Below are 22706 nucleotides of genomic sequence, written 5' to 3' on the forward strand. Positions count from 1 at the left end.
CCTTATACATATAAAAAAAATTATATATAAATAATATAAGGAACCACTACCGCACACACACCCACACCCATACACACACGCACACGCACACCCCCAAAATAATTAAAATCACTTGGTTAACTAAATGAATTCTAATTGTAATTTAAAATTTTTTTTTTGTGCATGATCACATCACCATCATCATCATCATCATTTGGCAACATCTTTTATTGATTATTGATTGGTAAATTTTTTTTCTGTTCAAAATAACAATAAACCTATTTTTCATTTTATCCACGGAAAATTGATTTTGTTGCTTATTTTATTAAAATTAGAAAAAAAAATCAAATTATTTAAGAAGAAATTTATCAAATCAATTAACAATTATTTCAGATGATGATACATTGTTTTTTTTCTGGAGAATTTAGAGATAAAAATTTGCAGTATAAAAAATATTGATGATGATGATTTGATCTTTGAAAAAATAAAAAACAGAGAGAATTTTTGATTCAATTTTTTTTGGATAGATATTTGACAGACAGACAAGTTTGGTTTGATTCCGTTTGTTTGGTTTTTTTTTTGGTTTGAGAGAAAAAATAAAACAATGTTGATCAATCGTTTGTTAAACAATCATCAACATCAATGGCTGACGTTTAGATTTCATAAAAATTTTCCATGGCCATTCAAATGAATTTACAATCTCTATCTGATGATGTATTGTATTTTTTTCGAAATATTCAAATATTGTATACCACCATGTATTCAATGGATTCCTTTCTAATTGACATTGTTGGTGATGATGATGATAGATAAATGATTCTCCCGATGTTAATGGATGATTATTATTGTTATTATTTTTATTTGAATCGGAATCTGATTTAATAACTATAGACGTATCTGTTGATTGATGATGATTATTATGTTCATTATGATTGTAATGATTATCACACTGTGATGATTGTTTCAAAAATGAACATTGTTGTTGTTGTTGTTGTTGATGGTAGTGACTATGAATAATGGCATAATGGCACAACATGTGATAAATATAAAATATCAATTGACTAATAACAATAGCTAAAACAACATCGACCATATAATGACCTCTTGCGACGAGTATGGCAATAATTCCAGTACCGACCAATAAATGGTAGCCATATTTGATGAATTGAAAATAAATAGGACGACGATCAGATAACCAATAATAAACAAGAAATAGATCAGCTATTTTGAAAAAGAAAAATTTACAATCTTTAGCTATTTGAATCTAGAAAAACTTATGATACTACTTACATGTTACAAGTATGACCGTATGACCAGAGAAAATAAAATCTCCACAATATGTATGATGGCCATTGACTGAAAGGCCCATACCGACAGATAGATAAATGATGCGCCACATAACAGTTTTGAATAATTCCCAAGCCGATGTTTCCTGTAGATTGAGCCTTGGTGCACAATAATAATCTTTATTCGAAACGGGAACTTGTGTTACTGACATACAAATGGCACGAAAAATGTATAATAAACCAAGAATAATGAATAAACGTGAAATTATAATCCAACGATATCGATGACTTGCAATCATTAATAGGACGGATGCACTCATAAACATGATAATATATTCAGATACATTCAATGCTAGATCATATTTTGGTAACAAATCGAATGCAATATCTGGTAATGTTGCCGTATCATATGGAACACGTTCATGTATAATGGCTAAAATATGGAAAAAATATTCATATTTGAATTATTAATATATCAAAGTATTCGAATAATAATAATTGTTATTATTATTATTACCTAAGACAGCAAGATTGAATATGACACCAACACAAAGAAATAAAAATGATGATAGGAATGTTGATAGATTGGCACGTAATGTTAATAGACTAGAATTGATCATCATTGATGATGATGATGACGATGATGATATATTTGCTTCTTCCGTTTTTGTATTCATTGTTGTTGTTGGTGGTGGTGGTGTTGTCGAAATTTCTATACAATAATTATTATCATGGATATGATGATGATTATCGGAAGGACTATTTGTGGCCATCAAACGATGTTCATCATCACAATCATCATCCGATAAATGATTTTTATTATTATTTACTTTATTATGATTAGCAATTGAATTTATATGAGCTTGATCAACGACATTAGTACCGGTGTTTAATGATTGTTGTGAAATGTTGATGATTTTATGATGAATATTATCAAACAGATGATGATGTTGATGATCATCATAATGATGAATTTGAGGTTGTTGTTGATGATGATGATTATTATTATTATAGCTACTATGATTGATGGCCACCGTTTTTGTATTGCCATTCATCATTGGTTTCATAGTTTGATGGTGATGATTTTCAGTTTTGTTTTTGTGATGGTGATGATGATGATGAAGATGATTATTTGAAATAGTGCCATCAAGTTGACCGTTAGAAATGTCATCACCATTGTGATGACCATTGTGGTGGCCACCACCTCGATCGTCATCATCAAATTCATTGATTCGATAAACATCATTGGCCATTTTTTTTTGTTGTTGGATATGTTGAATAGAATTCTTGATTTTTTTTGTCTTTCAAAAAATCAAATTTTGTTACTAATAATAAGCTCGAAGAAGAAAAGAGTCTGGTGGCTTCGTTTCGTTGTTTGGCAGTCTATATGTGATTCAATTTTATCATCATTTGTTGCTACAAAACAAAACAAAAAAATTTTTTTTTTGTTTCAAACTTAGCAATGACTTTTGACGATGATGACGATGATGGCAAATGATGGTGATGATCAATTGGTCGATTTTTCACTTTTTTTTCTTATGACAAGTATTATATTCTTAGGTGGATTTATGATTTTTATAATAATGTTGGTGAGTCCATCAATGAGCATTTAATAATAGAAATAATCAATACAAATATATCACTAAAGAATAAGGATCATCGGCGGTCGTTTTTCTTTTATCATCATCATTAATAGTTATATTATTGTAGAGTGGTATTTCGATTATATCTTGTCTTTTTTTTTCTTGTTCTTGTTCAGATAATAACAAGGATTATGACTGGCGCCATACAATAAGAAGAAAAATTGCATACTTCCTTATAAGGGTCTTTCATATTGAAAAAAAAATCGAAGCAATCAATTACTCATACACACACACACACACACACACAAACAAACAAAAACACAACATTAGTCATCGATGAACGGAAACTGAAAAAAAATAATAAACAAAAAAGAAATGAAAATATCCGGAGCCATACACTTATACACACACACACATGCACACGTTTAAATGATGAACAAAATCCAAATCAAAATTGATGAGATCAATAGTTGAAAATTAGAAAAAAAATATCTTTCAAAATTGATTCAATTTAAATGATATGAATGAATTCAAATTTAATCTTCTTCTTCAATTATATTATTATTATTATTGTCACACTATATATTATTCATAGATATTGGATAAAAATCCACCAGTAAAATAAAATCGATCCAGATCATCGATTTTGTTATTTTGGCAGTTTTATTTGTTGATAAAGCTTATCGATAGTTGTTTGTTGGTTTTTTTTGGAGGTGTGGTCATCATCAATGATTTGATTTGATTCAATTTGGGTGTTATTGATTATTATTATTATTGATTCTATCCAAAAAAAAAAAAAATTTTTTCTTTGGGATTGATGGTTGGTATGGTAGTACGGTTTATCGTTGTCATTAATGATGATGATGATATTTAGTAAAAATAAAGTACACAATTGAATACAAGATTGCAGAGAGAGAGAGAGAGAGAGAGAGAGAGAGAGGGAAAAAATATTTATGTTTTTTTTTATAAATTTCTTCACTATTTACAGAGTCACATGGTTGTTGATGATGAGGATGAGGAACACGAAAAAAAAGGAATGACGACGACTACGTTCCATGTATATATTTGATGATAATGTTTGATATGTGAAATGATGATTATATTGATTAGATAAGACATCCGCCTGTGTGCGTGCGTGTGTGTTTGTGTATTTAGGATCTGGAAATTGAAAAAAAAGAGAAAGAAAATTATTAGCAATTTTTTTTCTTTTTTTTTTTGGTCTGATTAGGAAAAAAAAGTAGTTCTCTGATATATGACATGCTACTATTACAACATTATAAAAATAGATACTGAAAAAAAAACTAGAAATTACATTTAAAGGAAAAAAATGTTCTTAGATACAAAAAAAAAATTATATCGATTAGATTGATGTGGCTACTCTGCTACACTACCACCACCACCACCACCACCAAAATACACACCGGTTATTTGTTGTTACACATATAACGGTTTTTTTTCATATAAAGATGATGATGATGACGACGATGATGATGTATCATTTATGGATGGCTTGTTTTTGGCTTTGAACCAATAGAAAAAAAAATTTTTTAATGTTTAAAGATAATTTTCATTTTTTTTTCATTCGAATTTACAATTAATCGATTTGTGCATATGTGTGTGTGTGTGTTGGCGATTGAAACAAACAAACAAACAAAAATTTCCGTTTTGTAGAATTCAAAAGATTGAACAAAAAAAAAATGTAGATTGCAGATGTAGGCGAAAAAAAATGAGAAAAACACGCGCGCATTCATCTCAACATTACATTGGAATGTCTATACAATGCCGATTGCATTTTTTTTTTTTTTTTTTTTTGATATATCGAATGATGATGAGAATAAATAAATGAAAATGCCATATGCCAACCGGCTTGTTGCCTTATGATGATGAGTATGTTTACAGATGATCACACTTTTGAAAAAAAAAATTTGTTGAGATTTGAATTCCAACATGAACAACGATAACAAAGTTTTGAGTCTTGTTGTTGTTCTTGTTGTTGTTGTTGTTTTGTTTTTGGTTGATGGATTTGCCCACTATCTATATTTATGTAATGCAAGTTAATACTTACATATAGTGGTGGTGAGAGAGAATGAGAGAGACAAATGAAAAAAACCCGACGATAAATGACTAATCAGTCAGTGTTGTTAGTATGTGTGTTTTTTTTTGTTGAAATATACGAAATAATATTGCCGAAAGAAGTAAGAAATGTGTATGTAAAGAAACGAAGACGTTTGAAGATGATGATTATTATTATGATGATGATTACAATTTAACCAATATTACCAAGACGACTACGACGACGACGACGATCAAGTCGACGTCGACGCCGTCGGCTTATTATTGGCCTCTGTCGAGCCACATTTTTTTTGCCACTAAATCTGACAACGACAACATAAATAAATAAATATAAATGAAGAAAAAAAAACGATAGCTTATAGCCAAGACAACAGCCGATGAATAACAACAATCACAACAAAAACAAAAAAAAAAAAATCAATAATAAAAACAATTATGACGATGATTAAAATAAAAAATGAATTTCAATTGACGAAGAAAACAATAATCATCATCATCATCGTAATATAACGATCATCATGATAATGATAATAATAATTTTTTTTAACGTTCGAATTCGATGGATCGATGTTGATGAACAGAAGAAACAATCGGCGATGAACAATCGATTGTTTTTCGTATTTCGAACGTTGTACATTCGAATCGAATATACCGAAAATGAAGTTGAATGTCTGATTATTTTGTTTGCTATGATTATTTAATTTATTGATCAAAATATTTTTTTGCCGATTCTTTTTTTGCCATCAATCATTGATTGATTGATTGATTAATCGATTGGCTATATTTTTATTATTATTGTGGATTTGAAAGAAAAAAAATGAATGAATGAATGATCGTATGATCAATGATAACCAGAAAAAAAATTTTCTCCAAATAAAACATAAACAAACTCCTATCGATTGACGTATATGACAATGATGATCATGATCATGATCCTGAAATTAAAACAAACAAACAGAAAAAATTGGCTGCCAGACTTATTATGGTATCGTATTTGTTATCGAAAAAAATGTTATTGATCAAATAATGATTGATGTTTATCGTATGACCAACCGGAATGTGAAATGAAATCCAATATATAATCACCGTAAACAATACAAGTGCTGTTTTTTGTTTATATTTTCATCATCATCATCAAATGTAATCAATTTGACATGTGACATTTTATTATGACATCATTGTGTGTTTGAATCGAAATTTGAGATGATAAATCACAAGAATCGAATATAATAGAATGTTATTTATGGATATAGTTCGATTATAATTCGTATCGAATTTCTGGAATAAACAAAAGAAAAATTCAAATTCACTTGAAATGGAAATTCGAGAAAAAAAAACTAATTCAACTGTGTTTGTGGTCATGGATCAACACAGACAAACAAAATGTTCTTGTTACCATGGCAATCAGACGAAGCTTCGAACTTCACAACTCGATAGACAAATATGGATCTGCAAAGAATGAAGAATGGAAAAAAAATCATCAAGGCAAAAGAAAAAAAAATGACGACGACATTGAAAAAGAAAAAGGAGGAAAAAATTCCATCATTTAACGAAAGAAAATGTATGTATGTATACAGAACCCGACGATGATGATGATCATTTTCCATTTTTTTTTTTCTTTCAAAGTAGAAAAATTTTTCGCTCTTTTTTTCTGATGATTCGAATCCGAACAACCAAGAACAGCAAACAACAACAACATTCGACATTCATGGCCACCAACTGTTTGCTGTTTGTTAATGCAAAAAAAAACTCTCTAGTTCTGAAAATTCCCGGAATTTTGGGAGTTGCAAAAAAAAGAATTTATCTCATTTTTATTTTCTTTTTGCTCTCTGCATATTTATGGCTTCCCATTTTGGAACATTTGATAAATAAGTGGTGGTATGTATATAGATTTAATGTTAATCAAAAAAAAAATTTGTGACTTTTATTGACAAATGAAGTAAATTTATTCATTTTTTCTTTTCTTTTTTTTGTTACCCATTATCGGTCCAGACAAAATGATGATGATGATGATCACCCAAGCAGACCAAAAAAAAGGAGAGACATTATCAATAATTTCCATTTGAGAATGTTATTCCGATAATGTCTTGAATGGATTGTCTTGTTACGAAAATCAAGAATCAACTATGCTGTGTGTTTGTTTTTTTTATTATTATTGATAGATTGATTGATTGATTGAAAAATTCTGTTTTATTACCACAAATAAAAAAAATTCAACCATCATCATCATCATCATCATCATAGACATCAGATTGGAAATATACAAAGGAATTGCGATTTGAATTTCATATATGAATGCCAAGAAAAAAAAATTTTGAAATCCAAATCAAAACCGACAACAACCATGAATAATAAAAATAAAATAAACAATCAGATTTTCACAATTGAATTCATGATCATCAACAACATCGAACATGTGATGATTGACATTGAATGAAGAATTTTTCTTTCTCACACGGAATTTCATTTTTTTTTCACATTTGAATGAAAAATTATTCTTCTCTCCTATCAAACAATGTTTTGACTTTTTTTTTTGTTTTGTTTTGTTTATTCATTTATGCCGCGTTGATGATAGATTGAATGATTTTTTTGCTTTTTGTTTTTTGTTTATTCACATGGAATCACATTCGAATTGTTTTTTTTTTCTTAAATAATAGCCATATTTATGATTTGTGATGGTTCAATCGTTGCTACTTCAACAACAATTTCATTATTATTATTATTATTCTGTAGTTGTTGTTGTTGTTGTCTTGATATGATTTCATTATAAGTAGGCGGTGGTTGATTATTATTATTATCATCATGATTTAATCGTATTGGATATATTGGAACACTATGTATATCAATATCTTCATAATTTGGTAAATCATCGATATTATTATCCAAATTGTTCGATATCCGATGACTAGATGTCGCCACCGATGCCGATGATGATGATTGTGGTTGCTGTCTTATTGATGATGATGATGATGAACGTTGATGATTTCTTGTTGTGGCCAATTGTCGTTTACGTTCGATATTATATTCAAATATTGCCATCATTGGACTTGATATCAATAGTATCGATGCAATGATTATGAAAAATATTCCTATATTGATGATTGATATGAATAAAATAAACAAACAAAACAAAACAAAACAAAAAAAAAAGAAAACATAAGATTCGTAATGGAAATTAATATGAACAATTTATCAGACACGAACCAGTACCCATAATAAGATTATAATGACTAGTACGAATAATATTACAGATCAATATGATACCGATGATCAACAATATGATGCCAATAATAAATGAACACCAGCAACTATGACATATTGTAAAATGGCAACATTTACGTATCAATTGTAATTGATTACGACGTGTCTGTACATCGAATAATCGTTGTGGATAGAATTTCATTGTCGTGGTGGTGCCGAATGAATCTTTAACCAAGACAAAAAACACAAACACAAATTTCAAGAATTAACCAGAATTTAACCACCACCAAACATTTGTCATCATTATTTGTTTATGTTTATTATTGGTTTGATTAGAGCAAAAAACAAAACAAAATAATGATTCAATCACGACTGATCATTTTGGTGACATTCACGAATATGATGAATGCCTTATCATGATCGTTGGTGTTTGTTTTTTTTTTTTTTTTTGAATATTTAAATTATTCATGCATTATAATCATTCATCATCATCATCATATGAATTAATTGCATCTGACATTGAAACATGGACAAAAAGAAATAAATAATTGATTCGTGAATCCAAAAAAAAAAATGATGATGATGATGATGATAACGATAATTATCATATTGACAATTCATTTTATTTCACAAACTTGTGTTCGAAATTGTCATATTCATAAATGACATTCAAAAATATTGAACAAAAAAAAATTTTTTATTAATCCAAATAATGATGATGATCAAGATGATTAAGCAGAAAAAAGAATGACAATAATTGTCATCATAATGAATAATAATGATCGATTCTGATTATTAACAATTGTACTACCACCATCACCACCATTCTGGCATTCATGACTATTTGCTGGCCATCGTATACAACCATTAACAATACGTTCATGAATTTGATGGAAATATTTTCTAACATCATCTTGTTGACAATTTGGTTCTTTCATCATTATACGTTGTAAACATTGTTCCCATTTCCATGTAGCACAACATGTACGATATGTTGTTGGCCATGTAAGTTGATTAAAATCTAATTCATATTGTCGTAATGGTTCTAGCCAACAGGTCCATTCACCACCGCTTATATGGAAATAACATTGTCGAAATTCATCATTGGTTGGTTTTTCAACATCATCCCAGAATTTAATATTATTCGATTTAGATGAACTATTTTTGTCATTATTGTTGATGAAATGATCATGACCATGATGAGCATCAATAATTTTCAATGAAATTATTATCAACAATAAACAGTGAAAAATAATTGAATAATAATACATCATCATATGGATCGATTGAATCAATGGATATCTTATATTTGTTTCAAATGGATTTTAATCACAATCATGATATATGAATGATGATGGCAAACAAACAAACAAACAAAAAAAAATCGATTGGCCTAATCAGATTTGTATATTTTATTTATATAGAGATTGATTGATTAATCCTAAATAATGTTTCCTTCTTCTTTTTTCTCCCCACTATGTGATAAACATTGTCGTCGTCGTCATTTAAATCCAATGGAATTTAATCAATAGTGATGACATATAGCCTAACTAAAAATGATGATCCTTGATGATGACCAATATTGCAATATCAGTGTCCGGATTCTGTACATGCAACTAATACCAAGGACGAGCAAATAATAAATTCCAATCAATTAATCCTTCAATCAATGGATCAATTGGATCATTATTGATCGTCACCATCACTGTATAAATACAGGAAATTTTCATTCATTCATTATTTTTAGTTTTTTTGTTTTTTGGGGAAAAAAAACTGATTATTTTCAATGTTGATCAATGCATTTATATGAGATGATGATACAGCATTCCTACATACAGCAAACATTGATTTGTTACCATACAACTACACAATGGATTGTGTGTGACTATTAGAAACAACATGAATGTTTGATCATCATCAACATTAGCGGCAGCTGAAAAGAGTATGCTGTTCACCTTTGTATGGACAACAACAGCAACATTAAATAGCATCGATCAATGTCTCGTGTGCCTGATGCTGATGATGATGATGATGATGATAATGATGTTCGATGATATTATTGGCCAATCATCATCATCAACAAATGTTTATTTTTTTTGCTCCTTCAATTCAAACTTGTAAAGTGCAATACATTAAAAAAAAAATAAGTTATATATCCATAGCTTCAAGCAAGCAAACAGCCGCAACTATCAATAGAATGGCCATTTTATTGATAGGATTTTTGTTGTTATTTATAAATACAATCCAATTGGAACAATCCAAACTAGTCCTTTTTATTCATTGAATTTTATTTTCTCTCATAGGGGCAAATTGATATTCATGAGAACGCACAAAAAAAAAAAAACACAACGATCGATGTCATAACATTTGTGTGTGTGTGTGTGTGTGTGTGTCATACCAAAATGTTGGGAAAAAATGTGTTTTTTTTTCCAACAACAACAACAAAAAAAATTGAAAAATAAATGAATTCAAGTTTTTTGTGCAATCGCGAATTTTTTTTTTTTTGGGGGGGGGGAGTTTCAGAAAAAAAATAAAATAGTCACACAAAAATTAAAAAAAAAGAGAGGCAAATGGAATGTTTTTTTTTGTTGTTGTTGAAACAAACATCAAATGGATACACATTCATTGTTTTAGTGACTAATGATAAGTAATAATAAGTAGGATGAGTAGGTGGAAGATTGGGCGTTGGTGGTGGTGATGGCGGTGGTGGTCACTATCGGTGTGTAGTATCCACACACACACACACATATATCAGTTATATCACATTAAAGCAATCAATTATTTTGTTTTTGTTTTTGTTTTCGTCGTCGTAGTGGTCAACAACTATTATCATTATCATCAACATCATCAGCAGCAGCATTTTTTTTTTGTTGTTTTCGTTTGGTTTTCCAAACACATTTATTTTTTTTGATATCTTGTGAAAAAAAAAATCTTGAGAAATCAAAGAAAAAAAAACATTTAGATATCTTTTGACCATCAAAAATAAAATATTGTCGGCGACGTTAACGTTTTTTTTTATTTTTTTTTTATTTTTCAAGGAAAAAAATATGAATGAATTTCGCTCCGTTTTTTTTTCTCGTTGTCACCATAATTATGGACGATTCGAATGAGAGAGAGAGACAGAAAGAAATTGCTTCGATGATGATGTACAGATTTGACCAGAGAAAAAAAATTTAATTTTCCTGAATAAAAAAAAAACAAATTGATTCGGCCAATTTTTTTTTCTTCAAATGAATCATCAGCGTCATCATCAATGGATCAAATCACTCATCTTCTGATGATGAAATTTAAAAAAAATGACATTGATGACCATAATTCAGTGATGATTTGATTTTTGAAATTTTCATTTCCATTTTTTTTTGTTGATAAAATCTTTTGTTTACATCGACAATGATAATTAAATCGTCATCTCATATATGAACATGCCACCATCACTCAATCATCATCATCATATGTCGAAATGAAAATTAAATAGACAAAACCATTTTTTTTTGTTGTTTTCTTTTCACAATATTGTGTTTGTTTGTTCCACACCACATCGTAGTCATCATCATTATTTATATATATTAACTTAAATGATTGTAGAGATTTATCCATTTCGAAATCATTATTATCATCATTGACGATCATCATCATCATCATCATGTTTTCTTCACCTTCCTTCCTTTCACTATGTCTTTCTACACACTCTGTCAATAGTTGTGCACATATACATGAAAACAATGAAAGGAAATTCGAAAAAAAACTATCACATGTTACAGACAACAAACAACAAACAAACAAAAAATTTTCGGCTCTCTGTCAATTTTGATTTTATTTTTTCTCTTTCATTTTTTTCGTGGATTTTTTCTCTCCCTCTCTCTCTCTCTATTTTTTCATCATTTGTTGATGATGATAATGATAATCCTAATATGATTTGATATCAACTAAAAGTATCATATCGTGTTTTGAATGTCGTCGTCTTTGTATTCGTTCAAGACCAAAAAAAAAAAAGAAAGTTTACTACTTTGCTTTTGTGCTTATTTTAGCTCCAACAACACGTTCTTGCAACATACACTTGCACGTACTACACATGGACATTCTTGTTTCAACGTATTACAACCTACACGCAAACACACACACACCAATTAGATTCTGGTTCATTTTCATGTTGATAATTATGATTAATTATGATGGTGGTGGACATTTTTGTTAATGTTCATGTGTTTTACATGTGATGATAATTTTAAAAACATTATTCCTCAAATCATTTATCGAATGTTTTGTTGGGTGTTTTGTGTGTGTGTGTGTGTGATAGTATACTATCGATATATCGATAATATATTTTTATTATATCGACCTTCACATTTCGAATATTTGTGATCAATAATTAATAATTAATCTAATATAATTCTTTAAATGAAAACGAATATCATATCCATTAACGATTACATTTTACAATTTTTGAATCATGATGATGATTAAACAACCATTATTATCATACGATGATCATGATCAATCACCGTTGAAATTATTATCCTGTCTATTGTTTACAATTCATCTGATTGATTCATATCGATCACAACGACAAAAACAACAACAAAGACAACAACAACAGCAACAACAACAACAACAACAACAACGTAATTCCATAATAATTTCCACATTTTCACGATTATTATCCATACGAAAATTATTGAAACAATTACATCAAACATTGACGAATGTTGACGATATGCCATTTTGAATAATTGATTTTTTTTCGTTCAAATCAATTTTTTTTAAATTTTCTCACTGTGTGTGTCTCATGATCTGATTTCAAATTTTTTTTTTAATACAGGTAAGTATATTTGTTATCAACGCTGATCGCCCTTGTTCAAAAAAAAAAAATATTCGATCACTGATCATTTTGACTTTTCAATATCATCACAATCATATTCCTACCCTTCATTTTTTTCTGAGTGTCCTTCGTGAGAATTTTTTTTTTTTGCCTGCTGTACAGAGAGATTTATTTTGATCTATTGATTGATTGATTGGTTATCATCATTATCGATGAGAAAATTAGCAACGGAAAATGAGAAAGAACAAAAATCATTTTTGAAGGCAAAACATAATTAGTAAGATAAGAAAAAAAAAATTTTAAAGAAAGGTATGCGTGTGTGTTTGATGATTTTTTTCCTTGAATTCAAATCAATTTCCGTGATCAATCAATAATTTTTTTTTTTTTTTTTGATTATTGCTACTGTGCGTGTGTGTGTATTGTATTGTATTGTATTGTCGTTAATCTGTTTGATGATTATTTGATTACTATGAATTTTGAAAACGAAAAAAATGAAATTTTTCGTTTATCAATTTTTCAAATGAGGTGAAAAATCGTGTGTTTGTGGAATGAAATTTGAAATGAATTGAACAACAACAACAAAAAACACACACAGAGACATTTTCCATGCATGAATGAATCGATATATGTATTTATGGTGGTTTTTTGTTTGTTTGTCATCATTGAATCAAATTCAATTGAATTTAATTTAATTTAACACAATGATAATAGCAATAATCTCACTGTTGATTGATGACAGATCTACTACACATGATGATGTCATGTGATCGATTAGATTGGATTTTCATTCTCCATTTCCTTTTCTAGATTCAAATTTTTTTTTCAAATTAAAAAAAACGTGAGTGCATTGCAGCAATATATCTATATATATTTGTTTTCCGTTGGCCAAAATACATTATCAATTGTTTTGGTAAATTCTGGTTTTTTTTCACCAGAATTAATCAAAACAATTGAACAAATTCTATTGAAATCAATCAATCAAAAAAAAAAAAAATTTATTTCAAGTGCAAAACAATTTTTTTCTCACATTTTCAAATATATGTACAATTTATACAACATGAAATCATCGTTTTTTAGAATGAATGAATGATGATGATATGCACTTAAAAAAAATTGATGATGAAAAATGCAAATCAATCACGTATATACCACACAGATATCGTCATCAATGATGATGATGATGATGATGATGATGATGATGATGGAACATATATTTGTTGTTTTGGAACGGTTTTTTTCTTTGGTATTAGCAGTAGTAGTAGTAGTAGTAGTGGTCATTTTCAATAACAATAATAAAAAAATGATGATGATGATGATAATCACGTGACCTTGTTGATGGAGTGGTACAAATATATGAAACTTTTTTTGTCAAAAAAATTTTTTTTTTTTTTTAATGGACTGTACTCACAATGTTTTTCTGTGTCTGTGTGTGTGTGTGTGTGAACAAAAAAAAAACAAAATAAAAACGAAAAATCCAGAATTAAAATTCATTCATTTTAAATCAGATTTAAATCAGAAAATAACAGCAATAATCAGAAAAAAACATCATGAAACGTGATTCACAACTCATTCGAAATTCAAACATTCCTGATGACGACAATCGACAATAATCATCAAATTGATGATGATGATGATGATGATGATGACGAACTTCAAAATAATGACGAATGGTAAAAGAATCTACCCCCTATAAGTTTTTTTTAATTGATATTTAATAGTGAAATTGGGAAATTTTCTCAAATTATCAAAAAAAAAAAAAAATAACAACATCCATGAGAACATGTGATCATCATCATCATCATCATCAATGTGCTCTAATCGTTTGATTATCATCATCATTTTTTTTGTTGTTTTAATATCACACACATACATGCATGTACAACATCATTATCAAATTTTTTTTTTGATGAAAACTACGTAATTAACGAGACGATTATTTGTTGCATTAAATGTGATGTGACGCCCAATTGTTGCTTAAACAAAAAAAAAAAGTATCGACTTGTTATGCATAGAAAAAAAAATGTAAATGATGAATTTTGATCGATACATTTGAATCACCATGTTTCATCATTTTCCTGACATCTCTATATTCTATAAATTGGTGTGTTTGTGTGAAATATTTTGTTCACACCCAAAACTGATGATGATACACACGCACACACATACCAACCAGTTTTAGTATATTGACGAAAAATATTTCTATTTGTTTGAAATGAAATGAATGAATGAATGAAAAAGGCATTTTCTTGTTCAGTCTGATTTCGCTACCACCATCATCATATGTATATAAATACAGAATTTTTTCTTTTGATTATTTCATAACAAAAGCCGAACAACAACAACCCGGTTGCTGGAAAAATTTATCCCTGTGTTTTTTTATTTGATTCGCAAAAAAATTTATTTTTTTTAATTTCAAATTTTTTACGTTTTTTATAATTTTACCCTGAAAACAAAAACCAAAGAATTTTTTCTACCCTGAAAAATAATCATTCATATAGCAAAAAAAAAAAATGATTGTCAAATCGAATCCTGATTCAATTATTGGTTTTGAATCATCATATCAACAAAAACAACGACAACCACAATTAGAATTGGAACATAATGAACCACAACATCAGCAGCAACAGCAACAATATCCATATCCGGTAAAATATGTTACAATCAATACATGTTCATCATTATATAGACAATGGTCAAAAACAAAAAAATCACTATATAAACGTGCTATTGATGGTTTAGATTTACTTGTTGAATATGCCGATACAATTGATCAATGTCATACAGATGATGATGATGATGTAAATATGATCACAATATTAGCATTACATGGTGCACCAGGTTCACATGAAGATTTTGAACCATTTATACAATATTTTGGATCGAAAAAAATTCGTTTTATTGCACCAAATTATCCTGGTTAGTATCTTTATTTATTCATGATGATATTTGATGTCCTAAATTCAAATTTAGATCAACAGATTTTTTTTTTTTTTTTTTTGACTCACATCATAAGATCAGTGTGTGCGTGTGTGTGTGTGTACGATTTGATGTTTTTGTGTGCTACAATTTACTCTTAATCTAATCATTTGATGGTTGTTTGTTTGTTTATTTGTTGAAAGTTGTGTAAAAAAAATTTGGTTCATTCTATCAATCAAAAATATTTCAATTTTTCGTCTTTATCAATTTTGTTTTGATTTGAAAAAATTTTTTTGATAATGATGATGAAATCAATTTTCTAATTTTAATGTTTTTCTTTTTTTTTCTTTTGATTTTTGTTTCATCAAAATTAGACATAAACATTACCATACAGACAAAAGTATTTCGTCATTCGGCTGAAGAAAAATTTGAATACATCAAGGATTTTCTTCGTGCCATCAATGTTAATAGGTATGGGAAATTTTTATTTTTATTTTTTTTTCTTCTGTTGTTGTTGTTATTCAATTTGAAATATTGACAATATAGCATGATGACTCATCTTTGAATTTAATTTCATTTTTTTTCTGTTTTGTTTTGTTTTGTTTTGTTTCGTTTTCCATATAATTATCATCTGATGATGACGAAATTTCAATATCTTTCAGTATTGATTTAATACTATCGCATAGTAGTTCAATATATCCAACGGTACGATTATTGTGTGATCAAACAGATGTACAGATAAAAGCGGTGGCATTTTTCAATCCGGTTGGCCATCGTCGTATACAGGCAATGCGTCCAGCATGGTTCACTGAAGGTTCGGTGAAAATTTATCAAAATAAATTTGGTCGTACTGTTTATCAGATTTTTGGTAAAGGTTTTATCAAAGCAACCGGTACTGTGACCGTACGACCAGATAGTATGAACAATGTAATGTTATCGGCACAAACGATGCGTTATTCAAATTATAAACAGGTAATGAAATGTAATGATATATGATTTGTGATTAATAATCTTCTCTCTCTCTATCCAATCAGCTGGAAAAATATTTACGAAAATTAAAAGAAAATCAAATACCAACATTATGGGTTTGCGGTGATAATGATCGACTTGTTGAAAAGGAAATCTTTTACGAAATGATTGAAATAATGGATGGTAATGATGAATATAATTGGCAAAAATATGATTGTAATGGCAAAATGTTGACACAATGTAAGTGATTTGTTGTTGTTGTTGTTGTTGTGATTTTTTTTATTTATTTTTATTTTTTTTTTAAATAAAATTTAGATCAATCGGACAGTAATATAAAAATATTATTCTTTGAACAAGGTGGTCATTATACATTCCATAAATTTTCGAATGAAGTCATAAAAGAATGTGATAAATTTCTAAACCATATTCTATTGAATCGACAACGAAATAATCATAAGAATCATCATCATCATCACCATCACCATCACCACCACCACAATCATCATCATCATCATGATTATCATTAAAAAAAAAATGTAAACAGGAAAAAACAACAATTGGATAATAATATAGGACTAATATATAACAATTGAATTGAAACAATATAAAATGTGTATTGATAATCAATTTTTTTTTGTGAAATTTGAAAAATGAAAAAAAAATTCTAAATTTTTTTATTATTATTTTGTCACATTTTGTCATGTTTTGTTTTGTTTTGTTTCGTTTTTTTGCCAATGAATTTTTCATCATTGAATCAATGCATGTACAATCAATGCATTCAAAGTGCCGAATGTAAATCCTGTCAATATATCGCTCAGGAAATGCCATTTGATTAGATATTGGCTATATCCAGGAATTAAATATACAATGAATATTGCCATTTCTAGCAATAATAACGATAATCTATATTTCCAATTGTTTAAAAAATTCGAAACACCAGTCAATGATTGTTGTTGTTGTTGTTGTGGTTGTTTTTGACTAAATAAATTCCGATGAATAAAACATGCTAAATATGTACCAGCAAATGCTCCCATTGCTGAATGGCCAGAATAGAATGAAAGACGTGAATTTGTTATATACCATGGATAATCATTATTTAAACATTCAAATTTATCAATATAATGATCAATATGGGTACCATTCGGACAATAACGATCTAAATGACAAAAATCATATACATGTGGACGTAAACGGCCAAATATACGTTTAAATATTTCGGTCATATTCAGATTGATCATAAAACCAAATAGAAATTTTTTCAAATTTGAACTCGATGAACATGATGATGGTGATGTATATCGTTGAATCAGGTAAATTATCACCAATGGAATAATCAATGTAGATATGAATAGATAACGTGTTTTAAACCACAATGTTCGAAATCGATGTTTCAATGATTCATCTGAACAATTAAATCCACGTTGATATGGTGGCCAAAAACGATAAATCAATGGAAACAATAAAATCAATAGGATTATAATTTTACGATCAATTTTCAATGCCATTCTTTTAGTGTGTTGTTTGCAATTTAAACCCAAAAATATAAATGATAATCTACAACAAGTGGAAATAAAATAATCTCATCTTAATTGGTACATTCAAGGATCACATTTTATATCATTATCAAAAATCAAAAAAAAAACCAACAAAATTCATATTACTATCACGTGATTAATTTGATTAGTCTATTTCGACCGAGCATTGTCTAACCGATACGAAATAGGCAAATTATTTTTAAAAAATCAGAACAAAAATTTCCGTAAATATTCTGCAATTAAAATTTGACTTTTGACATTGAAATTTGAACAAACGGATTCATTGTTGTTGTTGTTGGTGGGGTGGTTTTAATTCGTTATAATCAAAAACATATGTCACATGACAATGTGACATACATACATGATATGTCATGTCATTTTTTTCGGTTCATTGATAATAGATATTATCTTTCATTGTTTGATTGTTAGAAAACAAGACAAGAATTTGGTGACAAACATATGGTAAGGATTTTTTTTTTTTACTTTCTTCATTTTTTTATTGTCATTCATTTGTTTTAAACATTCCAATAGAAAACTATAAGAATCATCATCATGGACAAACAATCCAGGGTCGGTCACCGTCTTCGTCGTCGTCGTCGACGAAAATGATTATCATCTAGTAGTAATTTGTTGGCAAGGCAAAGCATATTGATGAACCTAATGTCATAGTCATAAGGGACACGACTTTATCGATTTGTTTAATCGTTCAAAACCATTATACGACGACCATTATGATAATAATAATCATCATCATCATTTGAATATAGCTATCAATTTAATGTTTAGCTCTAACAACAACAACAACAACAAAAAATTGGATCTGTTTTTCTCTCTTCTTTTTTCCTTATATGTTTGGTAGTTTTTTATATTTATTTATTTCATTTTATTTTCGTTTGTTTGTTTGTATTAGTCACGTTTGTTTTTTTTTCTATCATCAACCAATATATTATCTACAAAATCCAGCCAAGCCAAGCCAGCTGTACTCGAAATGAAAATTTTCCCGGCAAATCAAATCCCAAAATTGATGTCGATTTTCTTCCTGAATACTCATCTCATTTCAACACATTTGCAAATGTAAATTGTCTTTTTTTTTCATAAACAGAATTGTTTCCTTTTTTTCATATTACACCCAATCGAATGATTGATTCGATTCGAATACAAGAACGCATCAAAGAATCTATGGTATGTTTTTTTATTTATTTACGTTTTATAATCATCGAGTTTCAATTCAGACATGATAGTTAAGCTTAGATTTAATGTTTAATCAAACCGAACAATTCCCATTTTGGTTGAAAATTCTCAACCAACAATATATTTCTGTTGCTGTTGTTGTATTCTAATCATTAATTCTTTCATTTCATTTTATTTTTATTTTCAAATCATCAGACACACACTCATTCACATTATTAGCTGGGCGTGCCTGTTCCAAATTTGAATCATCGTTATCATCATCATCATCAATTGTGGCCACACTACATACCACCCCCAAATTATTTATATGCGTGAATGTGTCATCTGTGGATCCATCATCATCAACAACATCGCTATCATCAGCATCGACAAAAATAGTAGAAAAAATGACACACACACACACACAGCACAGAGCACAACAGAATAATATATATAAAATGGTTTACTGGGCGCTTATAATTTGATTTTAGTTGTCGACTACAACACAACAGCAACAGAGAAACCGAATTATAGCTATTCTGGGCGAATTTTTTTATTATTATTATTATCCGCATTGCCCGGATTCGTAATATGTGGGTTTTTTTCCCTCTCTCTCTTTGTGTGTGTGTGTATTTTTATTTCAGTTTTTTTTTCATCATTGACCACCATATGAATGATTTTAATGATTTCAATTTTTTTGAAATGAATCGGTGACAGTTTTTTTTTTTGTTTTAGTGCAACGGAAACAAAGACATTGAGAAAACAGCGACAAGATTAAGTGATATATATGAAAAAAAAAACATTGTCAAAAAGTTTGTCGTGTCGTTTTATTCATGGTCAATTATTGCATTCTTGTGGCATTGATAATGAATAATGATGATGATGATGGTGGTGGTTCATTTCAATCAAACTAATGATTGATTTTTCATTTTCATTTCTTTTCTTTTTACACTTTCACTTAAACTTTACTATACGACAAAAAGGTCATTGTACTGGATAATATAACAAATTATTTTTTGTTGCTACGATCATCATTATCACAATCACATTCGATTTTCGGTGGGTAATGAAAAATGGGTAAAAATCCTATTTACTTTTCCATTGTATCATCATCATATAATGTATTATTATTATTATGATTCATTCAGCCAATGAAGAGAAAAAAAAAGAAACGATTGCAACCTCTTTAACAAGACAATTAACGAATATATCGTGTGTTTAAGAAGAATCAAAAAAAAAATGTTTTTTTCTTTTTTTGTATTTGTTTGTTTGTATCATGAATAGCAACGAAGAGAAAAAAAATTCCAAATTTTCAATACAAGAAAATAATAATGAAATTTAAAATTTATGTGTAATTGCCGCTATATATATATTGCTATGTTGTAATCATCATCATCGACGTAATGATTCGAATAATTTGTTTTTTATTATTATTAATCATAAGTGGTCAATCCACTTTGAGTGTTCATTCTACGAAACAATTATCATCATCATCATCATCATCATTCAATGATATAATTGATTTTCGTTTCAACACTGCCCATATTGATGGTATTACTAATCTTATCAATAATTCATTATTGATTATAAGTAACAATTATTATTGGTTACTTGATCAACAAAATCCATTGCCATTACCATTTAATGTTAATGGCCACATTAAACAATTGTATGATGGTTTCGAAAAAATTGATACCATATGGTTAGATCCATATAATGATATTAGTCCACAAATTTATCTGGTATCCAATGTAATGTTTTTTTTTGTATACTGTTTTTCTGGTTTCAAAATTTAATTTGATTCACTTGAATTGTTTCACAGACACCTGAATATGGTTTACGTGTTGTATGCAAAGAATTTGATGATGAACCATTCAATGATATTTCAAGTTTCTGTCATTTACCAGTGGATCATCGATGGTTGGCAGCATTGAAAGATCTGGATCCCAATCGACCAATCGATGCGGCTACATGGCGTAATCGTACTAAAAATCAAGATGGTGGTTTTTGGGTATTTTTTCAAGGTTTGTAAAAGTTTTTCAAAAAAAAAATTTTTGACAAAATAACCACTACCTTTTTTTTTGCTTATAGGCAAAAAAATGATCACTATCGATCCATATGAAATGAAATTGCGATTCACTTATGATATACAGAAATGGATGTCCATCAATGATACATTAACAGCCGCATTCTATGATTATCGTAAAAATGTTTATCATTTATTTTTCGATAATAACCGATATTATACATGGACAGTGAATGTTTCCTATATGAATAGTTTACCAATGTCATGGGTATGTGTGTGTTTATGTGTAATTGAATTTGATTATTTGTTGTTTAATTTTATCTAAATGACATATCTATCATCATCAACAGGATCGAGCTTTTCTTCATGGTAAACTTAGTCTACCAATGAGAATAAATCGTGATTTTTTTGGATTCCCTGAAAAAGATTTACGGCCATATGCACAGCCTTATTATAAGAAAAATTCTTTCGATATCCATACCAACCATATAGTGCCTGATGATGAATTCAATGGTGATGATGATGATGTACGGAATCGACGATTATCAACAACAACGACGACGACGACGACTACTACTTCAACTCCAAGACATTGGTTACCACGAAAACCAATTCATAATTTAAAACAGCAATTGCCAAATTATAACGATAATAGAAACATTGAAAATGATGATGAACATTCGGATCGTACAAATTCAATTCAATATGATTTTACTACACATTTGAGACGTTTAAAAATTGAAGATGTTCGTGATTTTACCCAAATAAAATCAAATCATATACGCCAAACAGATAGTTCATCATCATCGGCAATGCTGGCACCATCACCATCATCATCATCATCATCATCATCATCATCATCATCATCATCATCATCATCATCATCATCATCGTCAACATCGTCAACATCATCAACGTCCAAATTGAAACCTTGTACACAAATGATCACATATCTCATCATCATTGTCATCATCAACATTTCCTAATTCATATTTTGGCCAAAGTACAAAGTATTGCCGATCTTGATCAATATAATGAAGAAAAAACATTGTATTAAACAATTACATTGAAAAAAATGGGGAAAAAAGTCTATGTAAGCCACGCCTTTTTTATACCAATATTTCAAAACAATATAACTGTTACTGTACA

General features: G+C 28.8%; 5 protein-coding genes and 1 long non-coding RNA gene across 15 annotated transcripts; 3 read left to right on the forward strand and 3 right to left on the reverse strand.

Annotated features, from left to right (window-relative positions):
* Positions 1 to 283: 283 nt before the first annotated feature.
* Positions 284 to 6430, reverse strand: LOC124500594 (uncharacterized). 6 transcript variants are annotated; one of them, XM_075730402.1, is made up of 5 exons: positions 4914 to 6430; positions 4161 to 4368; positions 1783 to 4006; positions 1270 to 1698; positions 284 to 1200 (listed from the first exon to the last, which is right to left on the reverse strand). In XM_075730402.1, exons 3-5 carry the CDS (start codon positions 2516 to 2518, stop codon positions 602 to 604), a joined length of 1764 nt encoding a protein of 587 aa, XP_075586517.1. In that variant the 5' UTR covers positions 2519 to 4006; positions 4161 to 4368; positions 4914 to 6430; the 3' UTR covers positions 284 to 601. The 6 variants fall into 6 exon arrangements, with proteins under 6 accessions (XP_075586517.1, XP_075586516.1, XP_075586519.1 ...); XM_075730401.1 differs by having other exon boundaries at positions 4270 to 4368; positions 4914 to 5099; XM_075730404.1 differs by lacking the exon at positions 4161 to 4368 and having other exon boundaries at positions 1783 to 3091.
* On the forward strand, positions 6360 to 7039 carry LOC124500595 (uncharacterized). The gene is made up of 3 exons (XR_006959633.2): positions 6360 to 6482; positions 6548 to 6799; positions 6914 to 7039. It is a non-coding gene; the product is annotated as an uncharacterized LOC124500595 (long non-coding RNA).
* A 500-nt stretch (positions 7040 to 7539) lies between these two features.
* Positions 7540 to 8415, reverse strand: LOC124500520 (uncharacterized). Of its 2 annotated transcripts, none has more exons than XM_075730410.1 (2): positions 8132 to 8415; positions 7540 to 8010 (listed from the first exon to the last, which is right to left on the reverse strand). In XM_075730410.1, the coding sequence occupies exons 1-2, from the start codon at positions 8322 to 8324 to the stop codon at positions 7568 to 7570; spliced, it is 636 nt and encodes a 211-aa protein (XP_075586525.1). In that variant the 5' UTR covers positions 8325 to 8415; the 3' UTR covers positions 7540 to 7567. The 2 variants fall into 2 exon arrangements, with proteins under 2 accessions (XP_075586525.1, XP_046920556.2); XM_047064600.2 differs by having other exon boundaries at positions 8126 to 8415.
* A 2330-nt stretch (positions 8416 to 10745) lies between these two features.
* On the forward strand, positions 10746 to 17509 carry LOC124489858 (uncharacterized). 2 transcript variants are annotated; one of them, XM_075730408.1, is made up of 6 exons: positions 10746 to 12941; positions 15404 to 15857; positions 16232 to 16328; positions 16520 to 16829; positions 16892 to 17066; positions 17142 to 17509. In XM_075730408.1, exons 2-6 carry the CDS (start codon positions 15452 to 15454, stop codon positions 17351 to 17353), a joined length of 1200 nt encoding a protein of 399 aa, XP_075586523.1. In that variant the 5' UTR covers positions 10746 to 12941; positions 15404 to 15451; the 3' UTR covers positions 17354 to 17509. The 2 variants fall into 2 exon arrangements, with proteins under 2 accessions (XP_075586523.1, XP_046908208.2); XM_047052252.2 differs by lacking the exon at positions 10746 to 12941 and having other exon boundaries at positions 14661 to 15857.
* On the reverse strand, positions 17231 to 18498 carry LOC124489859 (putative phosphatidate phosphatase). Its single transcript, XM_075730409.1, has one exon. It carries the CDS (start codon positions 18329 to 18331, stop codon positions 17573 to 17575), a length of 759 nt encoding a protein of 252 aa, XP_075586524.1. The 5' UTR covers positions 18332 to 18498; the 3' UTR covers positions 17231 to 17572.
* Positions 18499 to 18645: 147 nt separating this feature from the next.
* On the forward strand, positions 18646 to 22634 carry LOC124500307 (uncharacterized). Of its 3 annotated transcripts, XM_075730407.1 has the most exons (7): positions 18646 to 18823; positions 18893 to 19543; positions 19748 to 20590; positions 20680 to 21282; positions 21354 to 21555; positions 21623 to 21825; positions 21908 to 22634. In XM_075730407.1, the coding sequence occupies exons 4-7, from the start codon at positions 20935 to 20937 to the stop codon at positions 22541 to 22543; spliced, it is 1389 nt and encodes a 462-aa protein (XP_075586522.1). In that variant the 5' UTR covers positions 18646 to 18823; positions 18893 to 19543; positions 19748 to 20590; positions 20680 to 20934; the 3' UTR covers positions 22544 to 22634. The 3 variants fall into 3 exon arrangements, with proteins under 3 accessions (XP_075586522.1, XP_075586520.1, XP_075586521.1); XM_075730405.1 differs by having other exon boundaries at positions 19748 to 21282; XM_075730406.1 differs by having other exon boundaries at positions 18893 to 19216; positions 20515 to 21282.
* The last annotated feature ends 72 nt before the right edge of the window (positions 22635 to 22706 follow it).

The sequence above is a fragment of the Dermatophagoides farinae genome, chromosome 4 (genome assembly GCF_024713945.1).
Source record: "Dermatophagoides farinae isolate YC_2012a chromosome 4, ASM2471394v1, whole genome shotgun sequence".
NCBI lineage: Eukaryota > Metazoa > Arthropoda > Arachnida > Sarcoptiformes > Pyroglyphidae > Dermatophagoides > Dermatophagoides farinae.